Genomic DNA, 19,208 nt, shown 5'->3' with positions numbered 1-19,208 from the left:
TTTGATGGGAAGTGTTCCTTGGTAACAACACAAGGTGCCACGATCATGCCAACACAACCTCACTGAAAAACCAAGGAAGAGTTACAAGTCCATCACTTCCACCAGACATTCTCAAACTGCTTACCATGCATGCATTAGGATGATAGCTCTGGACAACAGTACTACTCTCCAACAGATTTGCTGTATCTTCTAAAACTACTGTGATGAAACAATTACCTCCTGAACTCATTCAGGAAATCTTCACTTCCAGAAAAGACTACTGAATTTCAAAAATTCATTAATTATTTTCTCAGGTCTAAGCCAATTTATCCATGCCTTCAACATAATTTTTTTCACCAGAAGTAACTAACATAGATCAGAAAGTAAAATGTTACATTTTCTTACCTTGGTTTGTTCTGTGGCAATGCCTTTGCATCAACAGGAAACATTTTGGAAACAAAGACAATAACCGGGGCTGTTCCTTCACTACTGCATTTCATAAAAGCTGAAAAAAAAAACCATAAAATGAAGTTATTTTCACTTTTTTCCCCCCCAGAAATATGGGCAAAGCTATGACTTTACATTAATTTTGCAGGCATTACTGTTTATTTCCTGTTTCAATGGATAATATGCTAAGGACAAATGAACAGGAAAAAGTAGGAAATTTCTCTAGCCTACTCATTTGATAACACTGTCTCTATCTTCAAGTGTCCTTTGCAATAAAATGAGCAAAACTGCAAAAATAGAACTCTTGATAAAAAACCTACATATACTCCAAATAAACAAGTTGAGTACACAGGCTGATTTGGATCACAATGGAAACCAGAGAGCAGCACAGGATTAAGACTGAACACTATTCAGTACCTCAAAGTATTCTCCTTCCTTTCAAACTAAAGGAGGAAGACCTGCAAATGTCAAGATGCTCACAAAATCCTAACAACTTCACTCCAAGAACAGATATTCCTCAAAAGATGAAAGATGCACACAAAACTCATTCAATGCTTAGGAAATTCCCATAAACTATTTTTTTCAGCCAACTTGAAACACATAAAATTCAAACTACACAATACCATTCAAAACTTCTAACATGGAAACTGAATCATCTTCTACACTTCTCCCTTTTATCTGAAATATGAAAAGACCACAGAGCAAAGACAAACAGAAGCACAAGACTCCTACTAAAAATTAGCAAGATATTAAATGCCAAAGTCCACTACTTGTTCATAACCAAGAACAGCAAGATCTAAGTTTACAGAGGCAAATTTCTTCCAATTAACTTGCACTAATACAGTGTTGAATACTGTCTGGAGAATCCCATGTTTTTAAATGTTCAATAAAGGATGAAAAGCCAGTTTTGTTACCCCTGGGAAACAATTCCTAACAGCCTGTCAATTTGACATTCACATCTCATTTTTAATTGACATTTGATATCTCATCCTGTTAGATTTCTTGAAGTTCTCCTCAAAACATTGTGCTACAATTCATAATTAATTACTAAAAGCTAATCAATACACTTGCAAAAATTAAATCCAAATTCAAACCACTACTGGCTAAAAATTAATGATTTTAATACACAAGTGAGCAAAATACTCAATTCTCAATTACATAACAACTTCTACTGTTTAGAACTAAAAACGAGTATTAACCTTGCACCCTTGTAAAACTCCCAGTGTCAGAGTCCTGGACTTTATATCACCTGCAGCTTAAGCTGTCTAAAACCCATGAATATATGGGATTGAAGAAAAATGCATGGTCATAAAACTATGACAGGTCAATGACAAACATCAACAAAGTTACTGGAAATGAAATATTTACAAATTTACGTACAGATTACTACACATCTTACAATCCAAAGACAGGACAGAAACAACCTTCTTGTTAATGGGAGAACACCTACTCACCACTTTTCAGTTCCCGAGTTTCTGGTGGCAAAGAATCAAATGTTCTCGCTCCAACACACATCAGCTTTTCCACTCTCTCTGCCGTGATGTCCAGAGGACTGGGAATTTTATTACACACCATGGCTAAACACATTGCTAAGGATACATAATTATATTTCCTTACTGAATGCAAACAACAGGAAGACAAATGCTTTCAATGCTTCTTTAATTCAGCCCTGTGCATTAACTGCCAGCAGCAGCAGATCCAAAACCCAGCTCTGTTGTCACAGTGCATTCGGGTCCCTCTCAGGTCACCAGAATTTTTTGCCCTTTATCAGGGGCAGAGTTAAGGAGGGGTGGCCCATCCTAATTGCAGCTGGGAAACCAAGAACAGCACGACTGGGGAAAGATCTACAGAAGTAATTAGTATTTATGCATCAATAATTTGTGTACATTTACCATAATATAAGAGGTATCATATTATAAACAATGGGCCCAGCTGACAAACAGCAAAGGCTGATTTTGGATTAAGAAATTTTATGCCTGAACTGTAACACCAGACATCTGCAGAACTTCATGGACAGATGACCTATGATATTATTGTAAACAGGAGATTGGTTTCATCTTCAGGAAAACCACTAAAACTTGAATATAAACTACATAATGAAGGTGTATTGTCAAATTGCCTCCAGTTTCAGAACTTAGCTTCCTAACAGTAAGATGCATGCAAAAGCACAAAGTTGGCAGAAATGTAAAAATAATGGCAGATATGTAACTTGTAATGTTACAAGCAAGAAAATAGGTCCAGCTAGCTTAGGCACAGATATACACACAGAAAAAAAAATTATACCAAATCACACAGTGAAATATGTGAGCACACTCTGAAGCCTGAGAACTGCCAACAGAACAAAAAATAGTATCTTTTTTAAGGATACAGAGGACTGCATCAGATATTGGTAGCCACTGGCTACAAATGGCATTTAGATGAACTTTTGGGTCTGCATGCCGTGACTCCCGGGCACCAATTCTCAGTCCCAAAGAGGTGACTATCTTTTCTATTTTTTCTTTGTCCCTGTAAGGAAAATAATAACAGATAAAAAAACCACAGTAACAATATATAACCAGTATCTATAATTCTTGAGTATTCGAAAAAAATCACCAGAGCACATGGAAAGAGATGCCATGAAAACTTTAGAGATGTTCTCACCTTTTCATAACAGCCTCATACAGACTCCAAATATTGTCCAGCACCAGCTGCACAAACAAAGGTTTCTTTCCTTTTGACTGGTAGAAGATAAAAACAGCTCATTACCAGCAACTCCTCACTTTTCCAATAGGCTTAAGACTGCACTTTTCATAAGGAGCATGTAAAACCTTTATTCAAAACCAAGAACTCTGTCTTATAAGAATGGTATAAGGGACAAAACAAACATGAAATTTAGAAAAGGAGGACAAGGGTTTCAATTTCAGAAAAAGAAGCTGATAAATATGGCACATGACTAGCTTGAGCCTCCTTATCATCCTTTTTATAACCATTAATCATCACCTATGTAAACAGCAAAAAAATCACGATTACATGAAAACAGGGAAACTGCTTTCTCCTCCCTTAACTTTAGTGTGAATATCCCAAACCATTAGCTGTGGAAGAGCTCTTCATAGAGGACAGAGACCCAGTCCCTACTCTTGTTTCTGCACTGTTAATCTTCCTTTCATCTTGTGTGTTTCACTCTATGCTGAAACCTGGAAGCCACAATGTCCCTTATTTAGTGAACACTCTTAGATGGGATTTCCTCCATGCAGCATTTGAGGGGTCAATTTTGGAATGTTCTGTGCTCCAATGGGTGCTGCAAGGCTATCCTGGTGACTTTATACCTCCAGTAACACTGGATCTGAGGTCAAGTTTCAGAATACAGCATGAAGAACAGAATTAGAAAAAAAAAAAAGAAGAACTCCAAAATAAAAATCAGGTTATATTTTTTCTCCATACCTGATCACCTTTCATTATCTTCTTTGCTTTTGTATTTAGATAATAATCTCCCCATAAAGTCTTCAGAAGTACTGCAGGCTTGATTCCAATTTTTTGGCTGTACAGTTTGGCAAAATGTTCAATTCTGAAAGCAAAGAAAACATATCTTGGTAAAAGTGTAATGTTTTTTACAGCAACAGCTTATGTGAAAATCACACAAAAATCTCAAAGCCTTGTTTTACTCCCACTTTTCCCATTGTCTTCATTTTAGTTCACATTGCTTAACATTTACACCTGCAAAAATATTTAGTCATAACAGATCAAAAACATCAACAGCATTTGAATGGCTTTGTTTTGTTTCAAGTCAGCTTCAAGGCTTTACTTGAAATAAACATTTGTGTACTATCCCCTCATCAAAAACTCCAAAGCATAATACAAACCTTATAAATACTTAAGTGATGACTCTGAAATTTATTCTTTGAAAGACTTCTCACACCACACTTAACTATGATCTGGGACCAGAACAGCAGATGTTAAAAACCATTAAAAGGATTCTTTTAAGCCACACTTGAGCCATTAGATGGTGGTAATTATTCTTAATTAACCACTTATGAAACTTCTTGTTGTTTGAATCATTACTTTAATAACGAGTAAACCCAAGAAAATTATATAAAACTGTGATGCCATAAGTGTGCTGTAAAGCCAATAGTACCCATGAGTTAACAAAAGCAGCCTGCTTAGGCCCAGAGAGGGATGCCTGAACATTTTATGGTTTCCTTGCTGAAAATGTTCAATGAGCATCAAAAAAAAAATTTCACATATTTGCTCCCTGTGCATGCAGAAAAAAAAAATACACAGTTACAATCTCAACAATCCTATTTACAGAACAGTGCTACTTGATGATCTTTTCTTTGAAATTCAGAATTCTTAAGTTTTTACACTGCTAAAAAAAGGACCTGTCCATGTCAGCAACACATAAGCTGTGAGTTCTGAGCTAAGCCCAAAGAGATTTCTTTTCCAGAAACTACCTGAACTCCCAATTCAGGGAGAACTTTCAAGATTCTTGTGCCAGCAGCTCCTGTATATATATTAATGGCATTTTTCAACACTTGAGGATTAGGAGAAAACCATATGTACTTACCACGTTGGATGAGGCTGGCACTGCCTAATAAATTAATTTTTTTCTGCTAATACCTTCAGGAAAAGAACCCACAACCATGAAACAGCATGGATTTCCATTCCATCAAGACTTTCCATGATTAAGAAAATGCTCCACTGATCTGTATTTCACCACACAGTACTGTGGCGAGCAGTCCAGAAGAACCTCTTGAAAGTAATTAAGAAAAGTGTTCTTTTTTCCCTCTTCATTATATGATTTATTAGAGCCAGGGCCTGACAGTTCATGAGAAAAAACAAAACAGTCTTGAAAGATAATTAAACTGAAATAGCCCATTTTGTTTACCCTTTCCTCTGAAGTTACAAGAGCTGTTTGTGTTAGACAACTAACTACGCATGGCACCTTATTTAAGAGCCTGGCTTTGATTTAAAAATCAAATGATTTTTGGAGATGATTTTCTTTAAGGGCTCTGCAGTACTCAAGACATTCCCTGTCACCACTGAACGTGTCCCACTAATCACAATTTCAGGCTGAAGACAACGCCTCCACCTCGTGGCCAGCGACCAGAACACGGGCACTCCTCACACCCTGCTGCCCTCCAAAATGAAGCGTACCCTGAACCAGCTCCTGCCCTGCTGCAGCTTCTGGCCTTGTCTGCTACAGTCTATCCAATGGCAGCAAGTAATAAAATACTGTTTACCCGGCTAGGCTGCACCCTACTGTGGGCTCAGAAGCTCCTGTGTAAGTAAAACAGGGATCCCTGTGACACAGGTGATTGATTTATACACAGCTGCCTATCACAGAAACATCTAAAAAACATCTTTAGAAATATGAAGCCACTGAAATACTTTAACAGCAGTAATCAATTATAAAAAAAAAAGTCAGTCATTAAATCCCAAACTTACCCAAAACCCCAGCCATCAATTGCGCTGGCAAACACCACGTTTCCATGTTCTGGCGAAAAATAGAGGTGTGAATCATCAGTATCTTCCAATCCAGTACTCCAGTCATAAACTTGATCTCCTGGTGCTGTGTCTGAAACACTTTCACTTTCTGTTTCTTTTTCAGCTCTTTCTTCTAACACTTTGGAGGTAAAAAGTGTTCCAGTGACCGCATTGATCTAGAGAAGGATATGTAAAAACACCCTCAGATTTATTCACTCTTTAACAACCCTTGCAATTAAAATGCAATTTCCTCACCCTCGAAAACATAAAAGAGAAGTTTTGTTAACAAGATAGCACGCCTGTGATTCATTTGGCAGTTTAAAACACACCTAATTCTACACATTTGGAGACAACAGGAGTTTATGAGACTGACATTAACACCGTGCAGTTTCCAAGTCAAAGTCAGCCACACCAGGACTGAGTCAGATAGAGTATCACATGGAACACACTTTGGGTCTCATTGGTGAAACAGGAACTTGCCCCTGCCAACAAAACAAACAACAACAGAGGGCAAAGGGAAACCAGGCAGGTAAGTGCTTCCAAGTGAGCTCAAGGCAGGGGAAAAAAGTTTGAGGCCAATTTAAACTACAGTGTAAAAGATGAATCAACTTTATTGCTACACAAATCCATCAATATCAGGAACAGTCTAACATTTGTCTACCTCCAATAACTTTAAGCAATTTAACAGAAGAACAAACCATTCAGCATATTATTTCTAAAAACGACAACCTTTCCTGATGACCTGTCAAGAGGCATTTACTACTCTTTTCTCCATCACAGGCATTCTGAACTAACCTCAAAACCAATGAGGCATAAGATGCATCTCAATGTTAAAAATCAGACTGGATGTTACACAGTGCCACAAAATCTGGTGTGAGAAATGACACTGCAGCATGAATACCTGTTCCAAGATATTCTTAAGGTGCAGGTATGCTTCCTGAGGGGTGAGCTTCAGCTCCACAATCAAGCGGTCGATTTTGTTAATCACCAGGACTGGACGGATGTTTTCCAGCCACGCCTGCCGCAGGACAGCTTGGGTCTGGGAAGGAAAGAGTTTAAAAAAACCCACTACAGAAAGCCTGATAGCACCCAAAAGATAGAACATCAATAAAAATTAAAATATAATTCTAAAATTTAATAAACATAAAGGACAGGTTGACACTCAAACCAGAAATTTGACTCCCACGGTATACAGTGTTAGTGACTGAAGAGTTCTGCAGAATGGTGGGATTTCATGGCAAAATCACCCATAATAACAAAAACCAAACTATTTAGGAAAGTAAGCCATGAAAAAAAGCAACCTCAGTGTTATTTTGTATATTCTTTTCCAAACCCTGAAAGCCCACATAAATACATGAAACTACTCCCCTTAAGATTTTTCTCTATCAAAACATTCCATTACCTGAAAAATGGCATACTCACTGCTTCAACCCTGCATCTCTACACCCACTCACCAGCATTGTTCAGTTTTTCAGCACAACTATGATTTTCCCTACTCACTCTCATACCTGAACTCCATTGCCATTTATTAAAAGTTTTGTAAAACTTCTTACACAGCTCATCTTTTATTTCTATATAACCCACTTCAGACTTTGCTTGCTCCCCTCTTTCTCTACTTAACACACTTTATTTCACCTGTGGACAGACTCCTTCAACAGCATCCACCACTATGATGCAACCATCACAGAGTCGGACAGCAGTAGATACTTCTGAAGAAAAATCCACGTGCCCTGGGGAGTCTATTAAATTAATCAGATACTCCTGATCACCTAGGATCAAACAATAAATTAATATTTCAGAACAGTTTTCAAAAATATTTCTTCCAGCCACCCAGTTAGACTGCTTCAGCTATTATTTTTTAATGTCCTGACACTAACTACACTATAAAAACCCTTACAGCACAGTGTAACAGACATCTCAACAAAGTAGTAAGACTGCACTAGAACTTGGGGTTTTTTGAAAGAAGGCCTTGCCTTTAAGTGACAATAATTCAAGACTTAAGATCAAAATATACATATTTATATCTAAAATAAAAAGATGAAGCAACTACTCTCATGTTCTCCACTCACAGATACGATTGAAGATGTTCTTCCTGACCCTGAGATGCAACTCAATTACCCTGGCTGACTGTTACTTGCCTAAGTCTCTGCAGAATCATGGCCTAACACTGAGAAACACAAAAAGTAAAAGTTGCACACAAAGATCACAACAGCAACAACGAAGAGACAGGGAAAATTAACAGAAATGTATATTAAAATGTATACATGCCAGCATCAACAACCTACCTTTCACAAAGTGCAGTGAAATTGCACTCGATTTCATTGTTATTCCTCGGATCTGTTCATCCTCCCTACTGTCGAGATACCTCAGCTGAGTACAGAAACAAGAGAAGAGATGGTAAATCTGTAGAAATATCTTCACAATTTACTTATCAGCTGTCAGAGTATGACGGTGAGATAACAAGGTTTAGCAAGACTATAAATGGAACTTCCTTAATGATCAAGAATTTACAATCCCAGCATGTACACACCAGAAGTCTGTCAGAAGTGACACTGTAACTCTACCTTTCCTGCCAAGCGGCTGGAGATTATTCCATTGCTAGATATAAGGCAATCAGCTAGAGTAGTTTTGCCTGAAAAGAAAAACAAAATTCTTAGACTAAATGAATACAAAAGATGGCAGAATATGCAACATACAGTATTCTAAGATATCAACACTAATGAAGGCTATAAAACACCGCAAAAGTACAAATTAACTTAAAAAAACCCCAAATCCAATTATTCAGCTTCACCTGTTAGGTGCACACAAATTTATTTTTGAAGAGTGGATGCAAACTTACCTGTCATGACCAGAAAAGCAGTTGAAATAACAAACAGTGTATCAGAACCTCAACATAACATGCAAAATACGCGTTGTTAAAAAAGTGCTTATTATTTCCACCTACATAAAAAATTTGTTCTATTAAGCAAACATAGAAAAATATCATTCTGCCTCTCAAACATATTAAATTCATGCCAACATTCACCACCGTAGAAGTAGAAAACATTCAATTTCAACTACTTCATATTATTAGTGTGATGCTCTTTTACGTAAAAGACAAGCTCCATCAGGCCAAGAAAAAGGTGCATAAGCAGATTTACTCTTATGAATGAAGTTCAAGACAGTTTAAAGCTAAATCCACAAAAAAACCTACTGCTTTCGAACAATAAGCACTCACCACCACTCAAACACACGCAAGTCTCCTCTCGAGGAGGAGACACCAACACCTGCCTTACCGTGATCCACGTGGGCCAAGATACAGATATTCCTGATGCCGGACGCCTTCTTCTGCAGGCCAACCATCTTTTCCACGCTCGTGAGCACCATGGCCGGCTAACTCTGCGAACAGAGCCAACTATTTTACTGAGGAGTCAGCCTGAGGAAACGCTTTGGCTTCTAACGACGCAGACTGCGCTGAGAGCCGCTCCTGGGGGAACCTCCCGCGACACGCGGAGCGCGTCACGAACCCTCGGCCACCGCCGGGACAGCGGAGAGCAGAAACCGCGGGCCGCGCCTGCGCTTCGGAACGCGGCTCAGGAGCGCGGGTGGCCGCAGCTCGGGCTGGGAGCGAATACGGAGCCCTCCGGAGCGGCACAAACCTCACGGTTCACCCCCGGCCCTGGTTCGCCTTCCCCTCCCGCCCCTGCGAGCGGGCACGGCCGCGCTGCCTCGCGGCGGCCCCAGGAGGGGCACAGCCCTGCCCGCTCGCCCGCCCGCCCGCGGGGTGAGGGCCGAGCCGGGGCCAGCCGCGCTGCCCAGGCCCTGCCGGCGCGGGGCACACGCACCTGAGCCCGCTCCGCCGCCGCTGCCGGGAAGCCGCGCCCGCCCCGCCGCCGCTGCCGATCCCGCCCCGTGACGCCGGACGGAAGCCGGGCCGGGGCCGCGGATGCCGCGCGCGGAGCGTCCCTGGTTACCGGCCGGGGCGGCCGAGCGGGCCGGGCATGGGGCCGCCGCGCTGCCTCTGCGAGATCTGCTCCTGCGGGTGAGTGAGGGAGGCACCGAGCGAGCGCCCACCTCCCTCGGCACACTCGCCCGCGACACCGAGCTGGTGCCAGTACCGGCTGCGGCAGGGTAGGAAGGCTCTGCAGAGGGATCTGGGCAGGCTGGATCCGTGGGACGAGGCCGGGGGTAGGAGGTTCGACAAGGCCAAGGGCCGCGTGCTGCCCTTGGGTCACAACAACCCCACAGAGCGTCACAGGCTGGGGCAGAGGGCTGGAAAGTGCCCGTCGGGAAAGGGCCCGGGGTGCTGGTCAGCAGCAGCTGAACGCGAGCCAGCGTGTGCCAAGAGGGCCAGTGGCACCAGGCCTGTGGCAGGAACACCCTGTACTCAGCACTGGTGAAGCCACACCTTGAATCCTGTGGCCAGTTTGGGCCTCTCATGACAAGAAGTACATTGAGGAGCTGGAGCGTGTCCAGAGAAGGGCAACAGAGCTGGGAAAGGGTCTGGAGCACAAGTGTTGCAAGGAGTGGCTGAGGGAACTGCAGGTGTTCAGCCTGGAGGAAAGGAAGCTCAGGGGTGACCTTATCACTCGCTGCAGGAGATCATAGCCAGGTGGGGCTCAGCCTCTTCTCCCAGACAACCAGTGACAGGACGAGAGGACACAGCCTCGAGCTGCACCAGAAGAGCTTTAGGTTGGACATTAGGAAGAATTTCTTCACAGAAAGGGTGATTGGGCATGAGAATGGGCTGCCCAGTAAGGTGATGCAGTCACTGGCCCTTGGGGTGTTAAAGGAGAGACTGGACATGGCACTCAGTGCCATGGTCTGGTGGCATTTGGTCACAGGTTGGACTCGATAATCTCAGAGGCCTTTTCCAAGCTCATTGATAATGTAAGCAGCACCCCGGGCCACTGCAGAGTAGGACCCAAGTATGAGCACCTTCTCAGTAAATGTAAAGTAGTACATTTACATTTAAATCAGGTAGGGGTAAAAGAAGGTCTTAAACAGACTAAAATTGAATAGAATGGAGACAGTCTTTGAAAGCCACCCAGACTAAATCAGAATCAAGCTTTTCCAGAAAGCAGAGCCAGCTCCCATTGAAGGACTGCACCAAAGGAACCTTCGGAAGAGTTCTGGCAACCTTGTCAGAAACCTGTGCAAGCACTGCAGCCTTTGAAAGAGATTTGATGTATCTGCCCTTCTGCCATCACATCCAGTAGCACTCACCACTTTGCTTTACATTCCATGATCCCATAGAGAGACAAACAGTTCATCATTGTCCTATAGCCTCTTTGACCAGGGAGGCTGGCACGAGAGGGTACAGTAGGCAATTTTTGATGGAAAATTACTATTACAGGTCTATAAGCAATATTATCAATGCTATTGGTAAAAAAAAAACCAAAAAAATCATGTTTCCCAAAATAATAAGGGACTTAACCCTTTGAAAACTTACATATATATTCACAAGTTGAAGTCACAACTCTTGATATTTTCAATTTCTTCTCTGAAATTTAAAAAAAACCCACAAAAAATCACAAAAATAATCATCCTACTACTCAAAGATTCAGTTAATAAAAAAAAATCTAACAACAACATGCATGAATGGTCATTATAAGATCACAGAGGTGTGCTCAATATTTTTTGGAAGTATAGGACAAACCCTATGGTTGCAAAGTGCACCAAGACCCACAAGTTTCATATCAAAGTCTGCAGAGCAGGCACCCTCTATCTGTTTCTGTGTGGGAAGTCTGTCTATCTGTTCATCAGCCACCTTTTTTTTCCATCTGTAGACAGAGATGTGAGGCAGGCACTGAATAAAGCTCCTCATGTTCTTTTTGGCCAAGCCTGTGGTAAATTTTGCCCCATAAATTTGTTTCAAAAGTCCTAGATTAATAAAGAGTTGGAGCTCATTGTTTTCATGATGAGATAACAAACCTGGCTTGGGCTCAGCTAGAAAGATAGTGAGATAACACGATGAGACAGCACAAAATGAGGTTCAACTCAATCAAAAATTCTCAATCCAAACCCCAGTTTAATAATAATTGAATTAAACATGCATAAAGCTTGTGGTTTAAAATAAACCTTACTGAAGTTTTTACAGTCAATAAAATCTTAAGCCATTATTGGTTTAGGCAGAACATTGTGTTTGCTTCAGTGTATAGTGTTTCTGTTTTCAGGGGAAGGCTGCTTGGTCACTTGGCAGCGTTACCTGGACATTGGAATGCATACACAGCTTAGCAGAGACTTCAAAGCAACTATGAATATCTAATGTTTTGTAGACGTTATCATTTAGCTGTTTGCAGGAAATTTTATGCAGGGATAATTACTGCTTAATTCTGAATAATAAAATAGAAGGAAACAATCTTCCCTATTTATTAAGAGAATTTAAAAAACACTGGAAAAACTTACAGGGGAGCAAAGCCAGTAAGACAGGACTTCATTCTGCTTTCTCAAATACAGGATGTTAAATCTGGCTTCCAAAGAAGAATAAAGCCTGTGTGGTAGATGAATTTTCTGCACTCAAGAATAGTATTTGTCTGCTGTAAAAGATAATCACAGCCTACAAAAGCATAGAAGTTGTTTTGAGACACAAAAATAAACTACTGCTTTAGCTTCCTCTCAATCTGTCAGCCTTCCCCCATTTGTTGCCCTTTTGTTGTCATTATCATAAAAATCTATATTCCTGAATAAATGTAAGTTAAAAAAAAAGAAGATTTCCCTAAAATTTAGGTTACTTAAGCCATCATACTTGACCACATATAAATACAAACAAACCCTGTAAAAACTACCAGATCTCCTGTCTACAGTAAGAAAGTAGATGACTCTCAATACAGTGTCCATCCATCATTTCTGTCTTCCAGACCATAGTGTATGCACTGGCAAAAAATAAATAAAAAATAAAAGCTTTGAGCTGTGTTTGTGGAGGGGTGGTAAGTTTTCTATTAGGATAAATATGAAACTTTTATCATTATTAGTCTAGTTCTCAGGGAGGAAAATGCTTTGGGATAAAATTTCAAGGGTCTTGCTAGCATTGTGTAAAAAACAAATGTATGTATGCCAGGCCTTAAATAAGTTAAAGTCACCAGCATTCTACTAAAATAATCAGAACAAGAACATTTGGCACAAGAGAGCCAATGTACTGTCACTTTTATTTAGCTGAGATTCTATTCAGACCAAGACACAAGATAGTCTCCCACAAAGAGGGGAAGGAATAATAATCCATCAAAGCAAGTGCCAGTCAGTCATGGGAAAAGGGATATTCTCACCAAATTTATTTGAATTATCAGTAACTCTGGGGTTGAAATGAAGATAAATACAAGGAAGAAGTTAAAAATAATCAGTGTCTCAAGGAGTTCAGGTCAAACTCTAAGCAATATATTTCATTTATCAGAGCTGTAATCTGTCTTCTCTGATGATTCCAAGCATTGTGATGCCTTATACAATTAGTTTTATAAAATTTTTATCTAAGTAAAAAATTTTGGTTTAGCACTTGGAAAACATTCTAAATTCAACAACATCCTAAAGCAGATTTATCAATTAACCAAAACACCCCTAATCTCTTCTCCAAGTCAAATTCATAAGGTAATTTTTTGTTACCCTTCAGGCCAACTCAAAGTACTTTTGCAACACAGAGTAGGATGTAGGAACTTCCTCAAAAATCTCATCCGATTCCAAGTAATTCTGTGCACAGTTAGAGTGTGTTCAGAATTATTTTATACACTAGAAATTAGTGGTTTGAAGGACATTTTTAGTTCAATGATCAATTCTAATAAAATTGCAACCACCTCTTTCCTTGAAGAGATAAGAGTAGATTGCTTTCACCTCTGTGTTGAAGCTACCAAGAACTATAGGCTCACTCTGCAGTAATTATTTTTTTAGTATCCATTTCAGTTTGTAGCATGTCCATCCAGCAAATACATGGGATATACTCACGACATTGCTTACAAAATATAAGAATGGTGACCCCAGAACACAGAAGGTGTTTTGTCTGGTGGTTGGTCTTCTGGACCAGCTTATGTCAAACTGAAGATTGTCAGAGTGAAGCTTTTACAGATGAATAATCGTTTCCAACTCCTTTGAATTGCATGCCAAAAGATATGTGAAGAACATTATAATTTGATAACCTATATTTCAACCAGCTTTCATCCATTCAATGTCTTTTGTTTCTGCTTAGCTGTTACTTTTAGATGCTACATGACACAGCATATGCTGTTTGTACTTTCTGAAAAAATAAACCATTACTAAGGTGAAACTGAATTTCATGACAAATGTAATGACAAGCAACCACTGCAGTGGGAAATAGCACACACTTACCTCCTTGTTTTCCTACCTTTCCTGTTCTTTCCCTCTTCTTCCTTTTTCCTTTCCCTGCTATGTTTTGAAAAGTTCTCTCAATTGTTAATTGACTTGATTGAAAAGGAGTAAACGAAGCTTTGAAAGGATGTGGATTCTTAGACAGGGCTACTTTATTTCTCATTTTTTGAACTACTGAGCTGGCAAACTCAGGCAGCACAAACTAATACCAGCTTTAGGATCTCCAGTCTCCAAGAACTTCCTTCAGTGTTTTTTTCATTTTCATTTTTTCATTTTCCCAGCAGGAGTCCTTTGTGTCTGTTTCTGTATTCTATTTCACCTTGCTTTAATTTATTGTTTTCCTTTTTGGTATTCAGTGCTAGCTAAAATTCTTTGCAGATCTTTGAAATATTCCTTGGATATCTAGCTTCCTGAAACTTGAATTTATTTGTACTCACTAAGAGCTGTACACTTTTGCCGTTCTTGGGTTTTAGATATCTTTGCTTTTCATGTACAGAATTTTACAATACTTGTTTACTTGAAAAATTATTTATTTTTTTCCCCTTTGCATTGCAAGCTGTGAGCCGTAAGTAGGAGGAAGACCTGTCATTCTGTATTTCCTTGAGGTCAGCCAGAGATGTGCATTATGCAAATTAGAATGAATATAACAAGATTTTCAAAACAATAAGAACATCTAAATTTTAATTTCATGGATCATTTATGCAAAACAACAAGGTATAAATAATAAATTGTCATTATATACCTCCCAACACCTTTTTGCACAATGTTGTCATTGATAGAAGTATCAATGAGAAGCAGGTAGAATTGAAATAAAATCTGTAAGAAAAAAAGATGTCATTACTTCTAAATAAACATGTGTTTTGGATAGAGAATTTAGTCAGTCCTTGGAGAAAAAAAAAAAGGTTGACAAGTCATAAATGGCCTGCAGAGCACTAGGAATGCACATGAGATTTCACACCACTAAAATTGTAATCAGAGTGTTAATCAGTAGTGGTGAAAATAGGTGAGAGTACAGAAATAAAAGGACAAGTGATAAGGTAAGACAGTAAAAAAGGGACCATGGGAGACAAGAAACGAAGCATAGTTCATTACTTTTACAGATAAAATGAGTAATACCAGGAAAGATTACAGACAAGAAGAAAGTGCATCTTGGTGGTAGCATCATTTGGAGAGTTGAGATCAACTCTATCCATGCTTTGTATTCTGCACCAAGGACTAAGTCCCAGCTGATACTGCCTTTATTACTCTGTTAGTATAATGTGCTCTGGGACTTGTGCCATCAGCACACTATTTTGTGGTTTTATCACTCAGAAAAGATTTTAAACAAAAACTACTGACATTGTTCAATCTTCCCCATTTGTTATTCACTCCCAGTAGACAGAGTATGGCTTTTCCTCTTTAAGGAAACGATGCCAAATTCTCTGCTCTGATGTGTTTGACCCAGACGCCATCGCTGCTGCCATAAACCCACGAAGATTTACGATGATTCCCTGCAGCCGTGCCACAAAACTGAGTATTTGGAGAAATACCCCGGCTATGGCAACGTCTGCCCTCCCGAGAGCTGTAAGCCAAAAGCACAGTTCCCACAGGATCAGGGGAGAATGGACAGCATCTCAACATTCAAGTAAATATTTTCAAACAATGGTTTATAATTACTCTGTAAAGTTTCTCATTCTTTGATTTTTTAAGCGGGGACTAAACATTGTATTGCAGTCTTCTCAAAATGCAGTCATTGCATCCTTTACACATTTTGCATATTTAAAGTATAAATGTTGAGTATAGAAATAGAGTTACCACAAAAAGGTCCTAAAAAATAGCAAAGCATGGGTACCGCCAGATTTGCATTCTTTACAGCAGCCTGTAATCTGTAAAGAGAATCTAAAATTTTTGTCTTTGTTTTCAGCCTGTTAGGAAATGTAGGTCTTATGGAAAACCTGTCAAGCTTGAGAACTTTCTGTAATACATGTAGAATCTAAGACAGTGGGGAAATGAAATCTCAAGAAAAAAGAATAAGGGTATTTTTATTGATTTTTTTATTCAGATTATTAGTTTTAAGAAAATTATTCGTTTTAAGAAAGCAAACTGTAAAGGGGTTCAGAATATCTGTCCTGTCTGTGCACAGACTGATGCTAAGCTTACAGAATTAAAGAGCATCTTTCAAAGAATTAGAAAAAGATATCACCCATTCATTGTTAGTGATGTGACAGGGGCATCAACATTTACTTTTCCATTATTGTTGTTTTTCTTTTAAGCTATGAGGGCATCTGGTGAAACTTCTTTGTTTATCAAAAAAAAAGAGACTTAAATAGAAAGGCCAAGTGCCTTTCTATGGGTCACATGCTTGTATGGACTATTTAAACACCCACACATGTAATATACACCTTTTTAATGTAATGTGCCCATACAAAAACAGTGAAATGCTGTTTCTGATTATATTCCATTCTCCACATGCAATCAGTAAATGCTACCACTTGTCCTAATTTCAGCTGTGCTCTGCTTCTGCTTTCTGAACATTTCTTTGCAGAATTATAGCAATTTTGTAAGTCTCCTTTCAGACACTTTAAATAATATTGTTAAAGTGTGAATGAGACTCGGAGTGTTAAAAACTCACTTCACCATCTACCTTTGAATAAAGGCTCTATCATGCATCAGAGACCCTAGATTTATGTACCATAGTTTTCTCTCCTTTGTGCTATCCCTCCAATATATGGTGTCTGATGATTTTTCAGAGTAAACATTTTGTTATTTTTCCATATAGTGGAAAAATTAAAGTGACTTCATAAGGAAAAAATGAATTTTTAAACCAGTGTTTTCTTTTCCCCAATTCAGATCAGATTATTTACCATATGATGTGAAGACACCTTTTCGGCCACAAGCAGAATATAGACCAAAGTCAGGGAAGATTGACCTGGGAACCATATACCAGAGAGATTATAATCCTCATAAAGTAGGACCGGTGACATTAGCAAGGCCTCGAGAGAGGAAACACACTTCAGGAGCAAAAGTGGATACCATCCCAACCTACCAAGGTAAGAATGTATGCCACCTATAGGAAGAGAAATAACCAAGGTGAAGGGAGTATTTGGAATTACCTATATTAGAAACTGGATTTGTTCATTTGGGACAGGGAGTAAAACATACTAGAAAGCAGGTGACAATACCCTAAAACATTTTGCATTCCAATTGTTGAGGGGAGACTTCTGGCTTCTAAACTAAAACCCCTCTCTGAGGTTTGCTTTGCTACAAGGGAATTCTAACATATACTTGGTTAGGCTATCTTAAGCAAAAGTGGATGGAAATTAAGGTGCAATGGATCTTTTGGGTAGTTTTAGTTCATGTGACTTATTTTTCCACAGAGTAGGTCAGAAGTGGGGTTTAGGCTTCTGCTTGTGTATGGTATAGCTTACATATACATCATCCTAGTAATGATCTGTCTCGACACAAATTATCCTATTACAATGGTCAGCACAAAGGTGCTAAATCTTTTAAGTAAAATGGAAGATACTGTATATAAAACTTGTATAGGGCTATTTTCTGTTTAGTTTCTGTTGAGAAAATAGTCAAAATAGGGCATCAGGTGCAGTTTTTTGGGGTCTGCTTTTATCACACACTATAATAGAAGACGGTTTTGTCGGATCGCAAACATGCAGATAAAATTATCATTTTCACTTACATCCATTTTCTTTGTTTTGCAAGATTTATTACCAGAAGAATTTGTCTTCATTTTAAAGGAATGGTCTTAAGTAATAACATCTGTATGGTGGAATTTTGGTTGTGCCTTACAGATCACTATAGGTTATGGAAAAGTCAAAGAACGGAATCCTGTAAGGTGGAGCGTCCGTATGAGCCACCTTCGGAGAAGTTTGGAAATCCTTCTACATTTCAAGATGACTACATTCCTAGGCAACCCAATCCCCCCCAGAGCTGCAAACCGTGTGACACCAAGCTGCCAGAGGGGCCTTTCGATGGTAACACCATCCATCGCACCGCGTACGTTGTCCATGAGATGGAGCCCCTGTTTGTAAGGCCAAAAGAAGAGTACAAGCCAAGTGACCAACCCTTTGAAGATCTCACAACTCACCAGAGAGATTTTAAAGGGATACCTGGGGAACAAGCAAAAAGCTGCAAGCCTGAAAGTAGAAAACTTGGATCTGATCCTTTCAAAGGAGCCACTGAATTCCAGGAACGCTATCAGCCATATTTGGTCACCACGCCCGAGTTCCACAAGCCAAGAGAGTACGTTCCACCCACAGACAAGATGGATCTCCACTCCTCAAACCGTCTTGATTACATTTCACACAAGGCTGCTCCTAGAGCTCCCATAAGACCAGCTCCTGGAAGAAGAACCACTGGCCCTTTTCAAGGGAAGACTACTACAAAAGAAGACTTTCAACCCTGGAGCGTCTGTCCACGAGGGATTATTAAGAAAGAACCGCAAATTCAAAAACCCACAGGAAGATTTTCTAATTTAACTACCTTCAGATCCCATTACATACCACATCAGGCCAATCCACCTCAAAGTTTCAAACCTGCACATGCTGTAGGTACTGCAGTTCCTTTTAAAGATGAGACTTTGTATCGCACTGAATATACTCCAAAGAAGCAGGAGGTCTGCCCAGGACTTCATCCAGATGCTCTGGGTTACGTCTATGTAAACACAGATTCTCAGGGTCACAAATTCTACCGCCAGGTGTCTCCAGAACGCTCTGGGTCAAATTGTAATCCTATTCCCAAGGAAGTAACTGGTGTGTCATAATACTTACATGCAATATTTCAAGCACTTTGGTAAAATAATCGGAAACCAACTTGTTCATTTTTTCTTTAGATAACACTGAAAGCAAATTAAATACTGCAAATTTCGAAAAAGTTTGAAGAAAACCAAAGCCAAACCAAAGTTTATTACAAGACTAATAAAGGTTTGCCAAATGCTGAAGGAACACTACTCCCTACATGGCATCTGTGCTTTTTCTGATTGTGCATTCTGGTTTACTTTACTCCCCAGATTTCATTACTCAAGCATATTTATCATG

General features: G+C 39.6%; 2 protein-coding genes across 2 annotated transcripts in view; one reads left to right on the top strand and one right to left on the bottom strand.

Moving 5' to 3' along the window:
• Positions 1-9,772, bottom strand: part of EFL1 (elongation factor like GTPase 1) — a 65,138-nt gene extending 55,366 nt beyond the window's left edge. The window contains exons 1-12 of the mRNA XM_082291048.1: positions 9,711-9,772; positions 9,162-9,264; positions 8,451-8,518; positions 8,172-8,256; positions 7,522-7,655; positions 6,788-6,925; positions 5,848-6,062; positions 3,847-3,970; positions 3,067-3,143; positions 2,795-2,931; positions 1,881-2,003; positions 385-484 (exon numbers count right to left, since the gene is read on the bottom strand). Coding sequence (XP_082147174.1) covers positions 385-484; positions 1,881-2,003; positions 2,795-2,931; positions 3,067-3,143; positions 3,847-3,970; positions 5,848-6,062; positions 6,788-6,925; positions 7,522-7,655; positions 8,172-8,256; positions 8,451-8,518; positions 9,162-9,252 — 1,292 coding nt within the window. The 5' untranslated portion in view covers positions 9,253-9,264; positions 9,711-9,772. The remainder of the gene's footprint in view (positions 1-384; positions 485-1,880; positions 2,004-2,794; positions 2,932-3,066; positions 3,144-3,846; positions 3,971-5,847; positions 6,063-6,787; positions 6,926-7,521; positions 7,656-8,171; positions 8,257-8,450; positions 8,519-9,161; positions 9,265-9,710) is intronic.
• A 94-nt stretch (positions 9,773-9,866) lies between these two features.
• SAXO2 (stabilizer of axonemal microtubules 2) lies at positions 9,867-18,934 on the top strand (the record flags this gene model as incomplete). The annotated part of the gene is made up of 4 exons (XM_082290392.1): positions 9,867-9,907; positions 15,623-15,802; positions 17,008-17,207; positions 17,964-18,934. 4 exons carry the CDS (start codon positions 9,867-9,869, stop codon positions 18,932-18,934), a joined length of 1,392 nt encoding a protein of 463 aa, XP_082146518.1.
• Between the last annotated feature and the right edge of the window lie 274 nt (positions 18,935-19,208).

Source organism: Coloeus monedula (genome assembly GCF_965178545.1).
Source record: "Coloeus monedula genome assembly, chromosome: 14".
NCBI lineage: Eukaryota > Metazoa > Chordata > Aves > Passeriformes > Corvidae > Coloeus > Coloeus monedula.
Note: the sequence above shows the minus strand (reverse complement) of the source record. Positions and strands in the feature narration are given on the sequence as shown.